The sequence below is a fragment of the Chlorocebus sabaeus genome, chromosome 14, assembly GCF_047675955.1.
Source record: "Chlorocebus sabaeus isolate Y175 chromosome 14, mChlSab1.0.hap1, whole genome shotgun sequence".
Lineage (NCBI taxonomy): Eukaryota > Metazoa > Chordata > Mammalia > Primates > Cercopithecidae > Chlorocebus > Chlorocebus sabaeus.
Window position 1 is genome coordinate 74214912 of NC_132917.1, and position 22883 is coordinate 74237794.

The 22883-nt window shown below is 42.9% G+C and overlaps 1 protein-coding gene and 1 long non-coding RNA gene across 6 annotated transcripts in view; one reads left to right on the forward strand and one right to left on the reverse strand.

Moving 5' to 3' along the window:
* DCTN1 (dynactin subunit 1) overlaps positions 1-8313 on the reverse strand; it is a 31121-nt gene extending 22808 nt beyond the window's left edge. For 2 of the 5 annotated variants that reach the window (XM_007970176.3, XM_007970172.3), the window contains exon 1: positions 7564-8311. In XM_007970176.3, coding sequence (XP_007968367.3) covers positions 7564-8061 — 498 coding nt within the window. In that variant the 5' untranslated portion in view covers positions 8062-8311. Of the gene's footprint in view, positions 1-7563 lie in introns of all 5 variants that reach the window. The other 3 variants (XM_007970171.3, XM_007970174.3, XM_007970178.3) reach the window with 3 other exon arrangements.
* On the forward strand, positions 931-18520 carry LOC140713347 (uncharacterized). Its single transcript, XR_012095386.1, has 2 exons — positions 931-1460; positions 15137-18520. It is a non-coding gene; the product is annotated as an uncharacterized lncRNA (long non-coding RNA).
* The last annotated feature ends 4363 nt before the right edge of the window (positions 18521-22883 follow it).

The following is a 22883-nucleotide window of genomic DNA, read 5'->3' on the forward strand; positions in this document are numbered from 1 at the left end:
TCAAATGACTTGCCTAAGTCTCACAGCCAAAAAATGGCAGAGGGACACATCTGAATATCTCTACAGGCAGGTGCTCCTTCCACAGCATTACCGGACCCAGGCCCATATCCCATGGGACAATCCTGGGTTAATGTTACCCCAGCCAGGGAGGAGACAGACACCTCTTGGATTTCTAATCCATTTTCCTCTCCAATGATATTAAGTACCACTAAAATAGCTAGAAAAATGGGAAGAGAGGAGGGAAAAATATCTGTGTCTAGTAAATAAACTGCCAATAGTCTTAGAGAAATTTCAGGAAATTATAGGAAAACAAGATTTTGGAGAATTAAAAAGGAGAAAGTGAGGAGGAAAAAGACTCTTTTCCATCTCTACCATTTCTCCCCTGTCTGAACCATTTCTACCTTGTTTTTACTGGCACCCCAGCATTCTTTGATACCTTGATCTCCTCTTGTCTCACCTCATCAAACCTTGATCCTGGGCTAACCCAACTGTCTGCTTTCCCTGCTTTCCCACTCCTAGAGGAGCCTGTCTGAAACCCAGGCAGTCTGATAGCAAGGCAAAACTATACATCTCTGAAAGCACTAGTAAGGAAGAGATAAGTGTGGACCTAAGTCCTTCAGGCGTCAGAAAGGAAAAGGTCTGCTTATTGAATGGTAAATGGAGGCTGGGAGACTGAAAGCTTAGAAAGCTGGATTCCAGATATTCACAGGACCCCAGAAGACAATGTGTACAGAGCTTTTTGTTCCTAGGTCCTACTCAGTATCTGCCTTACAGATTTCATAGATAGGGCCTACACACTCAATGGACTTCCTTCCCTTCTCCAGCTCCTCATTACCCTAAAAAATGTCTACAAACCCACTCCCACTCTGAATGCAGCTCTACTCCATCTCAAAATGTCCCCTTCCCCCAGAAATATCCAGTGACTTCCAGGCCCACCTCCAAGGGCCTCCTGACCTCTTAAGAGTCAAGAAGAAAAGCTATGCTATATGCTTCACTTATCTTCAATATAGGAACTTCTGCAGGAAGGCAAGAGGCACTCAGTCCTGTACTCAAGAACTGCAATGCTCTCAGTGGTATGAGAAGTCTGACTTAGCCTGTTTGAAGTTCCTGCTGATTCCTCCCCCTGAATCAACCAGCAAGTTCCTGGCACTAGGACCCTGTAGACAGGGAACCCTGAGCCTGCGCTCTAAAGAGAGAGATGCACCATTTCACAACTTCAGCAAAAGCCAAAGCAGCCAACAAAGCCACAGCCCCATCGGCTGTACTGGGCTCTGCCTTTTGGGCAGCTCGCCGGCCACTCCCCAAAAGCAGAGCATTCCATCCTTTCTCTTTTTAAACCCACGTCATCATCTGATCATAATGGAAATCAATCTCCTCAAACCACCATGCAAAGGCGTATCCATGGCAACCTCAAAAGGAAGGACACAGAGATGATGCTTCAGTGGCTGCAGCAGGAAAAGGTAAGTCCGTTTCTCTTCCATCCACGCCATCCCATCACTCTCTCCTTTCACTCAAGTCAGGTATACAGCTTATCTACAAACTGTGTCTGTCACACAAACTGAGAAAACATATAAGGTGAGTTAATAATCATTATGTTATTATATAAGGTTTTAGATCTGCCTAGTCTCTCTGCCAAGAAAAAATTATCCTTTTCTAGGCAATAGGAACAGGGACAAGGTCTCTCTTCTTATTCACCTCTCAGGTGACACAATCTCAGCCCACAATTCCTGACAAATCACTATCGGTCACTTGTCTTTCTAGTCAGGATGCTGGAAAATCACTCAAGAATATCCAAGTTTCCCTATGTAGTTGTCAAAAGCTGACAGTAACACTGATCCCACTGTCCTGCCCCCTCCATGCCACCAGCATGCCCACAAACTGGCATGGTAAGATTCCCTCCTTAGCAACCGTAGACTCTAGGCTCTCAAGGTCCAGAAAAGGAGCTGGGATTAAATTTCTGCCTTCTCTGATGCCTCAGGAGAAGGAATTCATTTCTGCAGAGGTAAGAGATTCATCAAATACAAGTGCTACTAATCCTCCATGCCTCAATTTCCTCTTCTGGAAGAAAGGGATAATAACAGTAACTTTCTAACAGATTGTTGTAAAAATCACATGAGAATGCCTGAAAAGCACTTAGAACAGTGCCTCATATAAAGCACTCAATAAATGTCAGCCATTATTATTATGAGAAAGATGAAGGGGAGGCTTACAGCGTAGGATTTCAGTTCAGAGGGTACTCAACACTCCTGGAGCTTATTTCAATTCCACTGTCTTCCTCTTTCCTCTTAACAGTTGTTTCAAGCTTCCTTCACCATTTTTACCATTTTCGAGTCCTTACTCCCACCCAAGCCAACACCAGCATCCCCACCTCTCAGCAGATAACCTTGCTGAAAAAGAAAATTGGCCCTATTAGGTAAGAAGTTCTTTGCAAATTTAGATATATCTACATGCATATGTCATTATCTCTTTCTTCCTAAATTCCTTCCTTTATTCCAACATTCCTCTTTAAAGAAAATGGTATCCCCTTCTTTTCAGGGCCCACCCTTTTCCCTCTCCTCTGAGGACCTGATTTAGCAATCATCCTTTCTCTTGTGTCTTCATTGCACCCTCTCTACTGGATCTTACATGGCATCAGAAAAGCCATAAACAAGATTCTTCCATTCTAGGAAAAACTAGTCCCTGCTACCTCCTCCACAAGCTGCCACCATTCTGTATTCTTCCTTTCTCTGCTGAACTACTCAAAGTGAGTACAAATTATCTATCTTCACTTCCCATCTACTTCTCGATCCATTGCTATCTGGCTCCATCCCTACCACTCACTGAAGCTGCTCACAATTTAAATGAGCCCTGGTGACCACAATGTTCTATACAACCTCAAGGTGCATTTTCCAAGCTCATCCTAACTTGACCTCCCTGTAGCAACTGAGATTGTCAATCCTTTTCAGGAATTTTCTCCTTTCCTAGCTTCCTGGACAACACTCTCTCTTACCCTAGCATGTCAATCATACTCATCTCCTCTGTCATTATTTTCAGCCTTCGATAAGCGTGGCTGGGAGAGCTCATCCATTCCTACAACTTCAACTACCACTCATACTTACTGCCCCTAGACAGAAATTCTTCTGAACTTCAGACTCATATCTCACCCTGTCTGTTAACCGCCACAGAGCCCTCAAGTTCAATACGACCCAAAACACACTTGGTATCTCCCTCACTTTAAAAAAAAAAAAAAAAAAAAAAGGCTCCTCCTCTATATTCCCTCTTTGCTATTGGCACTACCATCCACTCAAAATAGAAAACTGAGTCATTTGCAACAACTCCCTCTCTTGTTCTCAACAACCAATTTAGTCATTATGTCTGGTTAATTCTGTTTCTCCAGTCTCTCTCAGATTCATCCTGCCCTCTCTGTTCCCACTGACCTAAACCTTAGATCAGCCCTAAACCATGTCCATGATATTACAAGAGTCTCCCGATGTCCCTGAACCAGGTTCTTCCCCTTCAGTCTATTTCCACATTTAGCTTCCCAAAATACAATCACGTCATCTTCCTGCCTAAAAGCCTCCGGTGGTTTCTCTGCCCACAAAATGAAATAGTTTTAGCACTGCACTACAGGCCATTAACAACCTGGCCTTGACCAAGCACAGTGGCTACACCTGTAATCCTAGCACTTTCAGAGGCCAAGGCGGGAAGATCACTTGAGGCCAGGAGTTTGAGACCAGCCTGCCCAACATGGTGAAGCCCTATTTCTACAAAAAATACAAAAATTAGCTGGCATGGTGGTGCATGCCTATAGTTCCAGTTACTCAGGAGGCTGAGTAGTCCCAGCTGTAGTAGCTATAGTCCCAAATACTCAGGAGGTTGCAGTGAGCCAAAATCGCACCACCACACTCCAGTCCGGGTGACAGAGTGAGACTCTATCTCAAAAAAAAAAAAAAAAAAAAAAAAACTGGCCTCAAACTCTCAAACTGGCACAGCGGCCTGCAGACCCACCTATACTCAGGAGGCTGAGGGGGATCACTTGAGGCCAGGAATTCCAGGCTATAGTGCCTGATGATCTTGCTTGTGAATAGCCACTGCACTCCAGCCTGGGCAGCATAGCGATACCCCATCTCTAAACAACAAAACAAAATACAACAACGTGGCTTCATTATGAATCCGGTCGCATCAATCACCAAAGTTCTCTTTTATTCCAGCCACTTGCATCTATCTGCCTTTCCTTTTATGCATCTGCAAATGTTACAAATATCCCCAGGACCATTCTTCCTCCTCATCCTTCAAGGCTCAGCCCAATTCTCACCTCTTTCCTAAAGACTCTTCTGGCTTCTCCATGTAAAGTTAATCATTCCCTCCTCTGCCCTCACAGAGCACTTGGGACATATCTCTATTTCAATACCACATTCTATTTAAAATATCGTCTCTTACTCTACTATGAATTCCTCCAGGACAGAGGATTGTATCCATCTCAGTATCTAAGCACTCAACATAGGGCTTTGCACAGAGAAGGCATTCAATGTTGAATAGATGCCTGTACCAACATCACACTCAGGATATAAATTGTCTGACAGCTTTCCCGGAGAGCAGATCCACCCCTGAAGCCCACCACCATTGGGGAAATCAATACTCAAGTGCACATACACATGCACACATACATCTCTCCCCCAACCCTCAGTAAACATGGCTCTTTCCATTCCAGATAGGAGCCTAAGAAACTAAAAGTGCAGGAACAGCCCTAGATTCTATGGAATTTGGTAGTGACACTAAATCTCAATCTCATATACTTCCAGGGTAAAAGAATAACAGAGACAGCTCTAGGTGAGGTGCAGATCTCCTGGGAAACAGCATTAGGGAGGATTTGGGGGCAGCAATGGCCCATGCTCTGCTGTAGTGAAGCCCTTGGGGAGGCCAGACTAAACAGCTGGCCTGTCCCTTGACCACATTCAACTAATATCAGCCTGAATCTCAAAAGCGAAATGATACAAAGCCAAAGTCAGAGACTCCAGGATGACAAGGACCTTAATATAGATATGAATCCGGCAATATTTCAGCTCTTACCTCTTCAGGGGACACTGAGGACCAAGTTCCTATTTTACTTGGTATGGGACGGATAGTCCAAGTGCCCCCAGTATCACCTAGTAGCTGTAGATAGGCCAAGCAACCTGGGAATCATCTAGAATCCCTCTCAACCTGTAACTCCAAGCAGTTGCTAGCAATGATAGAGCTGGCAGAGTAAAACCTAGAGTGGCAGTTGTCAATGGCATTATGATTCACCCAACTACTTTGACTCTTCCCTAACAATTTCTTCTCCTTTGTACCCTCATGGTCAGTCAGGCCCCACTTATCAATTCGTCCTTAGTACTGCCTCCTGCATCTTTCCTTTCTCCTCCACTATCACTATCATTACTTCAGTCTGCCATGTAATAGCTTTGAAAATCAAGGCAAATCATTTACCCTCTTTGGTGCATCATCTACAAAACAGCATAACAGCTGCTCTGCCTACCTCGTAGGAATATTAGATCAAATGAGATCATGCCTGTGAAAAGTTCTGTAAAGTGTCATACATAAATACAAGGCATTATTATTATCAACCTAAATTCTCTAACATTGCTATGCGAAGCCTATCCAGCTCCCTCTCTCCCCCTCCTTCCCTAGTTCCAACCACCTTATACATCACAGTAAAGCAAATACATCTGCTAAAACACTGCTTTGTCCCTACACCCATCTGCCCGACATCTCTCATTGATAATCTCATTTCTTGCTATAATCAAACAATCCTGGATTCAACAGATGCAATCCCATCTCTGCACCATTGTCAGCTGCTTAAGATACTTCTCTAGTCTTGCAAGCCACACCCATCCTTCAAAGTCCAGCCAAAGCCCCACTACACTCCACACATAACAAAGACAAATTTAAGAAAGGGATTTCTTAAACATAATGGAAGAATTAAACACAATTCCACTTAGAAAAATCATAGTAGGCACAGCTGTCATCTAATACTTGGAGTCAACTTTTTAGGAAGACGGGTGACACTTTTTTTCTGTTTGATTAAGAGATAATCTAGGACCAACAGCATGGAAGTTGCAGAGATGTATTTCAGGAACATGAAGAACTTCTTTCTTGAGCTATTCCAAGAATAAAATGGGATGCCTTATTTGTAGACAATTCCCCATTATTTTAAATGTTCAAGCCAAACTGCAAAATTTACCAAATTGGCAAGAATATTTTAGATAGAATTCAACACTACAGGGATAACTAGACTAGACTCACAGAATTTTAAATCTGAAAGAAATATCTGAGATCTTGTAGTCCAGACTCCTATCTTACAGGCCTGGACAGACAAAGTGAATCTCTCAAGGCAGCACACTCTGTTCTGGAAAACATGGTCTCTAACTTTCAATCCAGTGATCTACACTTTTGCTACTCAGATTGTGTTCCATGGGCCAGCAGCATTAGCCTCACCTGGGAACTTGTTAGAAATGCAGAACCAATCATAACCTGTACTGTAACGAGATCCCATTACACGTGCACACCATTAAAACTCAAAACGCACTCACCCATACTGCCCCTTCTAAACCCTGAATTTCTATTTCTGAAACTCCAATTCCCAAACGGTTCCACATGTTAACCAGGGGAATCACCCAAGAATAACAGTATACCCTAGTAAAATTTGGGAAATTCTGCATACCATACCCCCAGTTGGAGACTCATGGTAAATATTATTAGCATATTAAAGGCTCTGCAATATTCTGTAGTAAAGTTTAACCACGAATTTTCCAACAGCTTTTGAGAACAAAATTTCTTTTTAAAATAAAGTTATCGTTATCTCTTTAACATCTCATAGCTTAGGCTTTGGCAGTACATTAAGTAAAGGATGTCAATCTCTACCTCCTAGCTTTTCGCCTCTCAGTACCTTAAGTATACCCGAGTAGCCAGTGATCAATATGGGTTTGCTGCTCTCCTCGCTGCAATAAATGAGGGTAACTTTTCAAATCCCTGCCTCTAAAAACAGCAGAGATCCTTATCTGTGTGATTTAGCTGTGGTTCTGTCTAAAGATAAGGGATGCGCAAGATGACTTCAAGGATCATCTTGCCAGCTAAGGCGGACCCCAGCAGTAGGATCACACACACAAGCCATATCCAGACTCCCATGCTGTGAGTCCTTTAAGATTTTTCTCCCCGTTTGACACGAATTTCTCAACCATGTGCCCACAGGAAACCTGTAGCTCAGTATGGATTCAGGGGCGCCTCGGACGCTCGCAGGAACGGAAGGGAGACCCTTGCAGTTCTGGAGGAACTCTAAGGCGCAGTCACTCTGATCCCAAGAGAACACTGCTAGGCTGAAGAGCTGAGGTGGGTCAGACGGGCCTCGGGGCAAACGCTCAGGCGGAGCCCCCAGACCCCGGCAAGCGCCCACCCCTGATCCAGCCCATCCCTGCCAGTCCCCGCCCCGCACACCGGGCTCGGTGTCTTGCCCTAGGCCAGCACCGAATCCCCAGCCCACCGCCGGCAACCTCACGAATACGTAGGGGGCCGGCGGAGCAGACGGTTGGCAGGGTCGCGCCTCCGTACCTGCACTGTCAGGGGCTCCGCGCCCAGCTCCGGCCCCAAAGACGACCGACGCCCAAGACCCTGCGGGGCCGGCCCCGCCCTCCCCGCCCTCGTGGGCTGCCCGACTCGCCGCCAGACCCTTCCAGGACCGCCCAGAACCCTTTGGCCTGGAGGCCCAGAGGCGTTCTGGATCCAGTGAACGCTCTTTTCCCGCAGTCCCGCCCTGACTGAAAACTGCGCGCCGACCGCAGCCGGGATTACATCAATCAGGCACAAAGCTGGACACCTGGGACAGGCTAAGCGCACGCGCACTGTGCCTGGGAAGCCGATTAGGACCATAAGAAATCGGCGTGTCGTAGCGAGCGCCCCCTCTCGGCGGAGGGGAGAAAGCGCAGAGGGTCTGGAGGACTCAATTCCAAGTGTTAAACTGCTAATTAAAACAATAGCGATAAACTGTATCTCCTCCATTAGCCTGGGGGAGAAAATTAAGTTTTGCTGCTCCTCAGTGTCACCTGTCATATGGGGATACAGGCATTCTCATGCGCTTATGGTGGGAATGTAAAATACAAATTTACATAATGGCATTTTAAAATTTTAGACATAGGTTCAAATTCTTTTTTTTCTAAGACAGGTCTCGCTCTGTTGCCTAGACAGGAGTGCGGTGGCACGCACAATCATGGCTCATTGCAGCCTTGACTTCTCAGGCTCAGGCGATCCTCCCACCTCTCAGCCTCCCTAGTAGCTGGGTCTACAGGCGCGCGCCACCATGCCCGTTTAGTTTTCTTTTTTCTTTTTTTCTTTTTTTTTTTTTTTGGAAAGACGGAGTTTCACAATGTTGCCCAGGCTGGTCTTGAACCCCTGGGCTCAAGTGATCCAACCGCTTCGGCCTCCCAAAGTGCTGAAATTACAGACATGAGCCACCACACCCGCCTGGGCTCAAATTCTAACAACAATTTACTAGCTGTGTGAGAGCTAGAGTTAGTTATTTACCCTCTCTGTGCCTCTGTTTTCTTATTTGTTAAAGTGAGAATGTTAATGATGGTACCTATCTCATTATGTTGTTAGAAGAATTAAGTTAATCCATGTGAAGAGCCGGAAATATAACTATTGTAATGTTATATTTATTTCAGTTAATCTCAGATTTGAAACCAACTAAAATATTCATAAAGCTGATGTGGGGGGCAGTAAGCAGTAGAAGGGATGAATTGAGTATTCCCTTTATTACTCCCCCCTTTTCCCTATTTCACCTTCTAAATATTTATAACTGTTATTTTGATTAGATACTACGTTTACATAGTTCAAAAATCAGAACACTATTTTAGAATATAAACAGAGAAACCTCCCTTCAACCCTGGTTCCCATCGACTCCATCCCCCTTGCCTGCTACAGGTAACGCTTGTTATTAGTGTCTTCTTGTTTATCTTTTCAGTGTTTTGTGCAAACATAAGTTCATATGAATATATAGTCTTACTTCTCCCATTTCTTATGCCAAATGCAGCATGCTAGATACACTTGGCATAAGTTCTCTTCACTTAATCTATCCTGAAAATCTTTCTAAATCAATAAATTAGAGATCTTCCTCATTTGTTTTTCAGTTGCTTAGTACTCTATTGCATGGATACACATAATTTATTAACCAGTTTCTTCTAGTTACATACTTTATTTCCAGTCTTTTAGTATTACAATGTTGCAGTGAATCACTTTGAACATAATGACATTCCATATGTGAGCAGGCATATCTGTAGTATACATCTTGGTCAAATAATAAATGCATCTATAATTTTAGTAGAAATGTCTTCTATCTCCTTCAATTAAAGAAAAATGAACATAAAAGTAAATATAAAGACTTTAAAAGACACTGCATATACATATTTTTAATTGTGGTAAAGCATACATAACATGAAGTTTACCATTTTAACCATGTTTAAGTTCAGAGGCACTCAGAACATTCACATTGTTGTGCGATCATCACCACTATCCATCTCCAGAACTTTTTCAGCTTTCCGTACCCAAAACAAACAAGTAAGCAAACAAAACCCTCTGTGCCCATTAAACACTAGCTCACCATTCGCCACCTACCCCAGCCCCTGGTAATCACTATCCTACTTTCTGTCTCTATGAATTTGATTATTCTAGATACCTCATACAAGTGGAACCATGTAATATGTGTCCTTTTGTGTCTGGCTTATTTCACTTAGCATAATGTCTTCAAGGTTCATCCATGTTGTAGCATGGCCAAAATATATTCCATTACATGGATATGCTGTATTTTCTTTTATCTATTCTTTCATCAATGGACATTTGGGTTATTTCTGCCAGTCAAAAGATAAAACTTCAACAAATTGGATTTAAAGATCTCATTGGCTTTCATTAGTAATTCAAGAATTTAGCAGCAACCCAACTAAAGATTTAGACAGGAATACCATTAGGCATGGCAGGACAGTTGAATTTCATAAAGTAACTTATGTAGAAACAAGGAAACAGCCTAATTTTTATCTGTATTTATTTATTTATATTGAGATAGGGTCTCGCTCTGTCACCCAGGTTGGAGTGCAGTGGTGTAATCACCACTCACTGCAGTCTCAACCTCCTGGGCTCAATCAGTCTTCCCACCTCAGCCTCCTGAGTAGCTAGGACTATAGGCACATAACACCATGCCTGGCTAATTTTGTATTTTTTGTAGAGACAAGGTTTTGCCATGTTGCTCAGGCTATTCTCAAACTCCTGGGCTCAAGTGATCTTCCCATCTCAGCCTCTCAAAGTACTGGGATTTCAGGCATAAGCCACCATACCTGGCCAGCATAACTTTTTAAAAATCAGATTGGTTAACACCAGGGTACTTCAGGTTATTTTCCTTATAAGGGTTAAAGCAGAAGGGATTTCCTTATCATCCTGGTTAAAAACTGGCCTATGTGGGGATTTGGCTATCATCTCTCTTCTGATTTCTCAGAAAATCAGATAAACAATTTAACTTTGGTTTGGTGACATGGAACTTTAGTTGAGTAACTCCATTTCCATTTGGTCTGTTGGAGTCTAGTGCAGGAGCTCAGTCCAAATCAATGGAGTCCCGTCAATTTTATTTAACACACCTTTTAGCCATTGCAAATATGTGTGCACATATTTTTTAGAAACAAGTGCATTTCTCACTTATTCCATACCCAAGATTCCTACCCAAATCAACTCTTGATGCCAGTTTTTTATGTGCTATTCCAGAATTAGGCTCTGAACACAAGCATTTTAAATGCAAATTGCAGCTTCCTATACACATTGTTCTGAATTTTGCTTTTATCCCCATTGGACAATGATATGGTTTGGCTCTGTGTCACCACCCAAATCTCACCTTGAATTGTAATCCCCATAACCCCCATGTGTGAAGGGTGGGACAAGGTGGAAGAAATTGGATCATGGAAGCAGTTTTCCCCATGCTGTTCTCGTGATAGTGAGTGAGTTTTCACAAGATCTCATGGTTTTATAAGCATCTGGCATTTCTCCTGCTTGCACTCACTCCATCCTGCCACCCTGTGAGGAAGGTGCCTGCTTCTCTTTTGCCTTCTGCCATGATTGTAAGTTTCCTGAGGCCTCCCCCACAATGTGGAACTGTGAGTCAATTAAACCTCTCTTCTTTATAAATTACCCATTGTATTAGTCTGTTCTCACACTGCTAATAAAGACATAGCCAAGACTGGGTAATTTATAAAGGAAAGAGGTTTAATGGACTCACATTTCCTCATGGCTGGGGAGGCCTCATGATCGTGGTGGAAAGTGAAGGAAGATCAAAGTCATGTCTTACATGGCAGCAGGCAAGACAGGGTGTGTAGGAGAACTTCCCTTTATAAAACCATCAGATCAGGCTGTACATAGTGGCTCACAGCTGCAATCCCAGCACTTTGGGAGGCCGAGGCGGGCGGACACAAGGTCAAGAAATCGATACCATCCTAGCTAACATGGTGAAACCATGTCTCTACCAAACAAAACAAAACAAAACAAAACAAAAATTAGCTGGGCGTGGTGGTGCGCACCTCTAGTCCTAGCTACTCAGGAGGCTGAGACAGGAGAATTGCTTGAACCTGGGAAGCGGAGGTTGCAGTGAGCCAAGATCGTGCCACTGCACTCCAGCCTGGCAACAGAGAGAGACTCCATCTCAAAAAAACAAAAAAACAAATATCAGATCTCATGAGACTTATTCACTATCATGAGAAGAGCATGAAAAAGACCTGCCCCCATGATTCAATTACCTCACACTGGGTCCCTCCCATGACACATGGGAATTATGGGAGCTACAATTCAAGATGAGATTTGGGTGGGGACACAGCCAAACCATACCATTCCACTCTTGGCCCCTCCCACATCTCATGTTCTCACATTTCAAAACCAATCATGCCTTCCCAACAGTCCCCCAAAGTCTTAACTCATTTCAGCATTAACTCAAAAAGTCCACAGTCCAAAGTCTCATCTGAGACAAGGCAAGTTCCTTCCACCTATGAACCTGTAAAATCAAAAGCAAGTTAGTTACTTCCTAGATACAATGTGGGTACAAGCATTGGATAAATACATCCATTCCAAATGGGAGAAATTGGACAAAACGAAGGGACTACAGGCCCCATGCAAGTACAAAATCCAGTGGAGCAGTCAAATTTTAAAGCTGCAAAATGATCTCCTTCAACTTCATGTCTCACATCCAGGATATGCTGATGCAAGAGAGGTGCACCCATTACCCTGGATAGCTCTTCACCTGTGACTTTGCAGGGTACTGCCCCCTCCCAGCTGTTTTCACAGGCTGGCGTTGAGTGTCTGTGGCTTTGCCAGACACATGGTGCAAGCTGTTGGTGGATCTATGATTCTGGAGTCTGGAGGATGGTGGCCCTCTTCTCACACCTCCACTAGACAGTGCCCCAGTGGGGAGTCTGTGTGGGAGCTCCAATCCCATATTTTCCTTCTGCACTGCCCTAGTAGAGGTTCTCCATGAGGGTCCCACTCCTGCAGCAAACTTCTGCCTGGACATTCAGGTATTTCCACATATCCTCTGAAATCTAGGTAGAGGTTCCCAAACCTCAATTATTGATCTCTGTGTACCTGCAGGCTCAATACCACATGGAAGCTGCAGAGGCTTGGGGCTTCCACCCTCTGAAGCAATGGGCTAACCTGTACCTTGGCCCCTTTTAGTCACAGCTGGAGAGGCTGGAACTCAGGACACCAAGTCCTCAGGCTGCCCACAGCAGGGGGGCTCTGGGCCCAGCCCATGAAACCATTTTTATCTCCTCAGCTTCCTGGCCTGTGATGGGAGGGGCCGCCCGTGAAGGTCTCTGACATGCCCTGGAGACATTTTCCTCATTGTCTTGTTGATTAACTTTTGGTTCCTCATTACTTATGCAAAATTCTCCAGCTGACTTGAATTTCTCCTCTGCTTCTTTTTTAAGTATAAGTTCCAATTCTAAATCATATATTTGTGAATATATAAAACTGAATGCTTTAACAGCACCCAGGTCACCTCTTGAACTCTTTGCTGCTTAGAAACTTCTTCCACAAGATGCCCTAAATCATCTCTCAAGTTCAAAGTTCCACAGACTCTAGGGTAGGGCATAATGTCGCCAGTCTCTTTGCACAGCAAGAGTGATCTTTACTCCAGTTCCCAGAAAGTTCCTCATCTCCATCTGAGACCACCTCAGCCTGGACTTTATTGTCCATATCACTATCAGCATTTCGGTCAAAGCCATTGAACGAGTCTCTGGGAAGTTTCAAACTTTCCCACATCTTCCTGCCTTCTGGACTCTCCAGGTTTCTAGGAAGTTCCAAACTTTCCCACACTTTCCTGTCTTCTTCTGAGCCCTCCAAACTGTTCCAACCTCTGCCTGTTACCTAGTTCCAAAGTCACTTCCACATTTTCAAGTATCTTTACAGAATTGCCCTACTACCCAGTACCAATTTACTGTATTAGTCTGTTCTAACACTGCTAATAAAGACATACGTAAGTCTGGGTAATTTATAAAGGAAAGAGGTTAATTGACTCACAGTTCCACATGGCTGGGGAGACCTCACAATCATGGCAGAAGGTGAAGGAAGAACAAAGTCACATCTTACATAGTGGCAGGCAAGAGAGGGTGTGTAGGGGAATTGCCCTTTATAAAACCATCAGTTCTCATGAGACTTATTCACTTTCAGGAGAAGAGCATGGAAAAGACCTGGCCCCATGATTCAATTACCTCCCACTGGGTCCTTCCCATGACATGTGGGAATTATGGGAACTACAATTCAGGATGAGATTTCGGTGGAGACACAGTCAAACAATGATATGGTTTCAGGTACTTCTTCATAGCAGTGTGAGAACGGACTAATACAGACAATATATCTTAGAAGTTGTCCATATTAGTACATACTGAGCTGCCATGAAATAAAATACAGTTGGCCCTCTGTATCTGTGAGTTCAGCCATCCTTGGATTGAAAATATTAGGGGAAAAATGGATGGTTGTGTCCATAGCGAACATGTACAGACTTTTGTCCTTGTCATTATTCCCTAAACAATACAGTATAACAAGTATTTACATTGTATTAGGTTTCATACATAACCTGAGATTATTTAAAGAAACAGTTCCCAACCTCTTTGGCACCAGGGACCTGTTTTGTAGAAAGCAATTTTTCCACAGACTGGGTTGGGCAAATGGTTTTGGGATGATTCAAGTGCATTACATTTATTGAATACTTGATTTCTATTATTATTACATTGTAATGTATAATGAAATAATTATACAACTCAGCATAATGTAGAATCAGTGGGAGCCCTAAGTTTGTTTTCCTGCAACAAGACAGTCCCATCTGGGGGTGATGGGAAACAGTGACAGATCATCAGGCATTAGAGTCTGATAAAGAATAAGCAACCTAGATCCTAGATCCCTTGCATGTGCGGTAGGGTTAGTGCTCCTATAAGAAACTAATGCCGATGATGATCTGACCAAAAAAACTAAAGTATACGATAGAATGCGTGTAGGTTATATATAAATACTACGCCATTCCATGAATTTTGGTATTCAAGGGGTGTCCTGGAACCAATCCCCCATGGACACAGAGTGACTACTATATGTATCTCCTGAGTGACTTTAACATTTAACCTGTGTGCTGAGTCTTTACTTGACATCAGGAGTTCAAGACCAGTCTGACCAACATGGTGAAACCCCATCTCTATTAAAAATACAAAAAAAATTAGCCAGGCATGGTGGTGCACACCTGTAATCTCAGCTATTTGGGAGGCTAAGGCAGGAGAATCGCTTGAGCCTGGGAGGTAGAAGTTGCACAGTGAGCGAAGATCGTGCCACTGCACTCCAGCCTGGGTGACAGAGTGAGACTCTGTCAAAAAACAAACAAACAAAAAAACCCTATGTATTGAGTTTTTTATATAAAGCTGCCAGGTCTCAGTTGGGATAGGGTGGTGATTCAGGAAAGACCCAAATGTTTCTCAGCATCATGAAAGAGATCCTACTGAATCATAAGGACAGGACGTGCTAATAGGAGAAATATTGATTTTTTTTTTTTATATTTGAGTAGGCTGAGTGGTCTTCAAGGAAAATTAATATTGTCTTTGTCCTGTGTTTTTCTTTATAGGTGCTGTTGTAAGAGACCCAGCCTGCCTTTGGCTTCCTCCATCGGGGAACCTGAACAAGGACCCCCAAACTCCTACTCACATAGCTAGAGCCCTTTCCCCCAACCTGTGATGCTGAACAGAGAAGAACATCTGTGCTCACCTGGGTGGAATCCTAGGCATTATAGAATGTGGGGAAGAAACCAGGGGAGAATCCTCCCCCTGAGGAAAGGGAGGCTGTTTTCCAAGAGAAGGTGGGTTTTCAAACTGAAAGGCTTGCAGAGGGGAATCAATAGAGAGCAAATCAAAGGTGACGAAGCCATAGGGACGACATGTGTGGGAGAGAGAAGCATCTAGATTAGCTATACCAGCACTGCCCAATAGGCATAAATGTAAATTTTAAAATTGTTTTTGGTTGGGAAATAGGTTAATAAATTTTAAAGAAAATTTCTGGAGAAAACTTAATTTTTTTAAGACAGGGTCTTGCTTTGCCACCCAAGCTAGAGTGCAGTGGCGCTTTCATGGCTCGCTGCAGCCTCAACCTCCCTGGCTCAAGTGATCCTCCTACATCAGCCTCTGGAATAGCTGAGAGACCAAAGGCTACCATGTCTGGCTATATTTTAAACTTTTTTGGAAAGACAGAGTCTCACTATGTTATCCAGACTGATCTTGAACTCTTGAGCTCAAATGATCCTCCTGCCTTGGCCTTCCAAAGTGCTGAGATTACATGTGCCAGCCAAAATAAAATTTTATATAAGCCAGCCACACATATAATTTAAAATTTTTTAGTAGTGACAATTTGTAAAAGTTAAAAAAAAAGGTGAAATTAATTTTTTTTTGTTTCTTTTTTGAGACAGGGTCGTGTTCTGCTGCCCAAGCTGGGGTCCAATGGCACGATCTCAGCTCACTGCAACCTCCACCCCCCAGGCTCAAGTGATCCTCCCACCTCAGCTTCCTAAGTAGCTGGGACCGCAGGCACATGCCACGATGCCTGGCCAATTTTTGTATTTTTTGTAGAGGTGGGTTTTTGCCATGTTGCCCAGCCTGGTGAAATTAATTTTAACAACATATTTTATTTTACCCAGAATATTCAAAATATTATCATTTCAACAAGTAATCAATACAAAAATGAGGCATTTTACATTCTCTTTTTTTGTACTGTCTTTAGAATGCAATCTTTATTTTGCATTTATAGTACATCTTGCTAAGTTTTCATGGGACATCGTTGATCTGGTTTAGATTGCATAAAATTTACAATTGAAAAAGTAGATTTATTTATTTATTCATTCATTCATTTCAGAGATAAGGTCTTTCTATGTTGGACAGACTGGTCTTGCATTCCTGGCCTCAAATGATCCTCTTGCCTCAGCCTCTCAAAGCTGAGATTACAGGCCTAAGCCACCAGGCTCAGCCTAAAAATGTAGATGCAGGTATGCAACTTATTTCAAACATATTAATATATTTTCCAATAACTGAGCTGAATATTTAAATGTATATATTTTTAAACATAAAATTAATTAAAAATAAATAAAAATTAAAATTCCATTTCTCAGTTACATTAGCCATATTTCAGGTGCTCAATTGCCACATGTGGCCAAGGGCTACCATATCGGTCAGTACGGAGATAACGCTTTAGTCCTTCTTCTCCCCACTTTGTTACACTTTTATGAGAGGGTCTGGCCCTTCAGGAAAGGACCACATGTGTGTTCATTGCCTGGTTTGTTACAACATACAGGTAGAGTATGAGGAGACAAGTTGGCTTAGGGAGAGCCTGACCTACTGTACCCCATTTCCTTCTGAGGGGGGTAGGGAACAGCAAGAGGGTGGTCCACTCGGGGTACCTTGAAAACTGTGTGGTCCAAAGAATCGGCAATGTAGGATAATCCAGAACAACCATAAAAATACAATGGGGGCCGAGGACCATGCAACTTTAAAAAGTAAAAGAATTTTCAAAAGTAAAAAGAAACAAGTGAATCACCATAGAAATCATAAAGAAAATAATCTACAGATGAAGGCTTTTTGTTAAAACAAATACAGATCCTTGAAAAGAAGGCAAGATCTCATTAGATTCTCTAAAATCAGGAATACAAAGATGCCGAATATCTCTGAGTCTGATCAACACTGTATTTGAAGGACTGCATCAAGACAAGAAAAACACATATAAAAGACATAAAGATTATAAAGAAGGAAATTAAGCTGTCATTTTTCACAAATGATATGATGACTTACGTGGAAAATGCCAAAATAGGCCGGGTGCAGTGGCTCATGCTAGTAATCCCAGCACTTTGGGAGGTCAAGGTAGGTGGATCACCTGAGGTCAGCAGTTTGAGACCAGTCTGGCCAACATGGTGAAACCCCGTCACGACTAAAAATAAAAAAATTAGCTGGGCATGCTAGCATGTACCTGTAATCCCAACTACTTGGGAGGCAGAGGCAGGAGAATTGCTTGAACCTGGGAGGGAGGCAGAGGTTGCAGTGAGCCAAGATTGCACCATTGCACACCAGCCTGGGCGAAGAAGCAAGACTTCACCTCAAAAAAAAAAAAAAAAGAAGCCAAAATAATCTGCAAATTATTAGAATTGATTAGAAAATATTTAGCAACATGGCTAGGTATAAAATAAACATGCAAAACTCAATTGCATTTCTCTAACCAACAATGAAAAGTTAAATTATATAATTTTTGAAATGAAACTGATGCACCTAGTAATAAGCAACAAAATATGTGCACAACCTGGTCGGGCTCAGTGGCTCACGCCTGTAATCCCAGCACTTTGGGAGGCCGAGGCGGGTAGATCACGAGGTCAGGAGTTTGAGACCAGCCTGACCAATATGGTGATACCCCGTCTCTACTAAAAATACAAATTAGCCGGGTGTGGTGGTGTACACCTGTAATCCCAGCTACTTAGGATGCCAAGGCAGGAGAATCGCTTGAACCTGGGAGGCAGAGGTTGCAGTGAGCCGAGATTGTGCCACTGCACTCCAGCCTGGGTGACAGAGAGAGACTCCATCTCAAAAAAATAAAAAGACTGAGAGAGATGAGAGATGTGCACAACCCAAAATTATAAAATTGTATTTGGAAACATATATTAAAGATAGCCTATGGCTCACGGCTGTAATCCCAGCACTTTGGGAGGCCGAGGCTGACGGATCACTTGAGGTCAGGAGTTCGAGAGCAACCTGGCCAACATGGCAAAACTCCATCTCTACTAAAAGTACAAAAATTAGCCGGGTGTGCTGGCACCCGCCTGTAATCACCCGAGAGGCTGAGGCAGGAGAATCACTTGAACCCAGGAGACAGAGGTTGCAGTGAGCAGGGATTGTGTCACTGCACTCCAGCCTGGGCAAAGAAATGAGATTCTGTCAGAAAAAAAAAAAAAAAAAAGCTTAAATGAATGACAGATACAACACATTCATGAATAGTAAAATTTAAAGTCATAAAGAAGTTAGTTGCCCTTATTAATAATATGTATTTGAGATAACTCCAATCAATATTCTATCAGGATATTCTAAGAACTTGACAACAAATTACTAATTTTGTAGGAAAAAGCAAAAGGCAAAAAAATTAGCCAAGAAACTTCTGAAAAAAAGAAGACAGTTGACATGGTGAAACCCTGTCTCTACTAAAAATATAAAAATTAGCTGGACATGGTGGCGGGCGCCTGTAGTCCCACCTATTTGGGAGGCTGAGACAGAAGAATCGCTTGAACCCAGGAGGCGGAGCTTGCAGTGAGCCAAGATTGCACCAGTGCACTCCAGCCTGGGCAACACAGTAAGACTCCATCTCAAAAAAAAAAAAAAAAAAGACAGTTGAGGGTGTGGGGGTGTGTGTGTGTGCTTATTTTAAAGTTTATTAAGTAAAGCAATGTGGTATTGATGTAGGGATAGAAAGAGTCTAGATCTAAAGACAAACTAACACATATACCTACAAAAGCTTCATTTTTCAAAATTTTTTTTTTTTTTTTTTTTTTTTTTTTTTTTTTTTTTTGAGACGGAGTCTGGCTCTGTCACCCAGGCTGGAGTGCAGTGGCCGGATCTCTGCTCACCGCAAGCTCCGCCTCCCGGGTTTACGCCATTCTCCTGCCTCAGCCTCCCGAGTAGCTGGGACTACAGGCGCCCGCCACCTCGCCCGGCTAGTTTTTTGTACTTTTTAGTAGAGACGGGGTTTCACCGTGTTAGCCAGGATGGTCTCGATCTCCTGACCTCGTGATCCGCCCGTCTCGGCCTCCCAAAGTGCTGGGATTACAGGCTTGAGCCACCGCGCCCGGCCCTCAAAATTATTATTATTGTTTTAGAAACAGGTTCTTACTCTGTGACCCAGGCCAGAATGTAGTGGTGTGATCATAGCTGTAACCTGTAACTCCTGGGCTCAAGCAATCCTCCTGCCTCAGCCTCCTGAGTAGCTAGGATTGCAGGCATGCATCACCACACCTGGATAATTTTTTTTTCTTTATTTTTGTAGATACAGGGTCTTGCCATGTTGCCTACGTTGGTCTTGAACTCCTGGCCTAAAGTGATCCCCATACCTTGGCCTCCCCAAGTGCTGGAATTACAGATGCAAGCCACCACACCAGGCCAAAAACTCAATATATGACAAAATTTGTATTATTAATCAGTGAGAGAAAGATACACCATTCAAAAAATGGTGCTGGAACAATTAGGTATTCAAATGAAAAAGCAAGCAAGAAAGGAAAGAATAAAAGAAGGGAAAAAGGGAGGGAAGAAGGGAGAGAGAGAGGAACAAATTGAGTGCTTCCATTTCTGGTGCTACCGTGGACTAAATATCACGGAAACTTCTCCTGATATAGTGCAACTAAAAATACTGGATATAATATTTAACAACCACACACACTCTTTCACCATACGGATCCCCAGTCCACCCCCTCAACTTTCTGGGTCAATCTGTGACCCCACCAGCTACAGGTTTTTCCCAGCAAGACTGAACCAAAACTGGGGCCTTGAACATTTCCAGGCTATGTTAAAGGTATCTAGGTTGCCCAAAATATTGAAGGAAACTGGCCTCAGCCCTGTGCCAAATTTCTTAAACCCCCATTTGAACTCCATACCCTGGTCAGGACTCCATACCCTGGTCCTCCTTGTGGACTTACCTAGGTAAGACACCATGTTTTTCTCTCTGTCCATCTTGAAAATATGCTGCAGCACTCTATATGTGAGTTCTTCAAATAAATGCTTTGAACCAATACCCCAAGCATTTACTGCTTCCTTCTTTGGAATCCCAACCAGCCCCATCTCAAGATGGTTTGGGGACCTCCCTTGTGGGAACTCCCTTGCTTTGGGGTCAACTTGGGGTGACTCCAGCTGCAGGTTGGGAGAACAAAACACACACACACACACACACACACACACACACACACACACACACACAACTATTTATATTGCCTGACTGGACTGATAGGAAAGTAAGAAAATTCTTCAGAGTATAGAGATGATAGGAAAATATGAATCCCAAAACACAGGTGATCACTGGAGCCAGTGTTTGCTAAGTAGTCAACCTCTGGTGGTCTGGAACCTGGGTTTAAAAGTCCATAAGAAGTAACAGAATGCCAGGCATGGTGGCTCACACCTGTAATCCTAACACTTTGGGGAGCCAAGGTGGGAGGATCACTTAAGCCCAGAGTTTGAGACCATCCAGTGAAACACTATCTCAAAGAAGAAAAAAAAAGGTCGGAGGTGGGCAGGGGATAGGGACAGAAAATGAAATCACGGAGGGTTGGAATGGAGAACTATACTCCGCCACACACATAGGCCAGGAAAAAGAGTAACATCCTCCAGAGAGTGAAAAACAACAAAAAGGAGTCCCTTCCAGAGGGAAACAGTAAGGGTAAAAGCCTATCTTAGTGGTGAGGAAAAGAAATCTTCTCTGATTATTCAAATAATAAGCGTGTACTCATACAAGTTTAGGACCAGAATATATATATACACACACACACATATATATATATAATATATATGTATAGAAAAAAAAGGGCTGGGCGCGGTGGCTCAAGCCTGTAATCCCAGCACTTTGGGAGGCCGAGATGGGCGGATCACAAGGTCAGGAGATTGAGACCATCCTGGCTAATACGGTGAAACCCCGTCTCTACTAAAAAATACAAAAAAAAACTAGCCGGGCAAGGTGGCGGGCGCCTGTAGTCCCAGCTACTCGGGAGGCTGAGGCAGGAGAATGGCGTAAACCCAGGAGGCAGAGCTTGCAGTGAGCTGAGACCGCGCCACTGCACTCCAGCCTGGGCAACAGAGTGAGACTCTTTTAAAAAAAAAAAAAAATATATATATATATAGAAAAAATATATAGAGAGAAAAAATATATATAGAAAATATATAGAGAGAAAATATATTTTTTATATATATATATATATTTTTAAAGTCCCAAAACAAAAATTTAATTTTAAGTGGTACCAAGTTGGTTAGTACTCCTGGGAACCTGGCCAAACGAAATGTAATGAGGGACTGCCTCATTCCTAATTCCAGTCTTAAATAATTTCTACAGCTATAGTTCCAAGAAGGATGAGTTTACAGTCACTAAAAACACAGGAAACAAGCCACCATAAACTGTTCAAGCCTGCAAAGATTATAGATACTGGAATTTTCAGTTACAGTATATAAAATGAATAAGCTAAGTATGTTTTTAAAACACATAGGAGGATTTAAAATATAAGAAAGGAACAGGAGAGTATCAAAATTGACCAGGTAGATTGGAATATAACTAATTATAAAATCTAGTAATAAAAAAATAATGGGCTGGGCGTAGTGGCTCACACACCTGTAATCCCAGCACTTTGGGAGGGCGAGGCAGGTGGATCACCTGAGGTCAGGAGTTTAAGACTAGCCTGGCCAACAGGGTGAAACTCTGTCTCTACTAAAAATACGAAAATTAGCTGGGCATGGTGGCGGGTACCTGTAATCCCAGCTACTCAGGAGGCTGAGGCAGGAGAATCGCTTGAACCCAGGAGGCAGAGGTTGCAGTGAGCTGATGATATTGCGCCACTGCACTCCAGTCTAGGTGACAAGAGTGAGACTCCATCTCAAAAAAATTAATTAATTAATAAAAAAAAGATTGGTAACATAAGGTTACTGGATGGAATAAACAAGAGATTGGCCATGGTTGAAGAAAAAAATTAGTAAGTTGGAAAATAGATCTTTTTTTTTGAACTAGAAGTGTCTATTGCAGAAATTTGGCTAAGGTTCGAATTGGGGGCCCAAATAGAGCTTTTAAAAAATGAACTTAAATGTAACTTTAACGTATATAGAGAAGGAAAACATGAAAGAGAAATTAAGAGACATAAAAGATAAAGTGGGAAGATCTAGCTTTTATCTAAATTGCAATTCTATAGAGAGAGAAGAAAAAGGTCTGGGCACAGTGGCTCACTCCTGTAATCCCAGCACTTTGTGAGGCCAAGGCAGGAGGATTGTTAGAAGCCATGAGTTTGAGGCTGCAGCAAGCTAGGATTGTGCCACTACACTCCAGCCTGGGTGACAGAGAAAGACTCTGTCTCAAAAAACAAAAAAAAAAAACAAAAAAAAAGAGAGAGAGAGAAAATGGGGGGTGCAAAGGAAGGAAGGAGGGAGGGAAAAAGGGAAGGAAGGAAAGAAGGAAGGAAGGAAGGCAGACAGGCAGGCAGGTAGCCAGGCAGGCAAGGAAGGAAGCTAATAAAGAGATTGTATTTAAAAGAGTAATACGGGTTAGATACATATCCTCAGATTCAGGAAATCTGAAGAATTTCCACCAGAATAAATAAAAAGAAATTCACATGT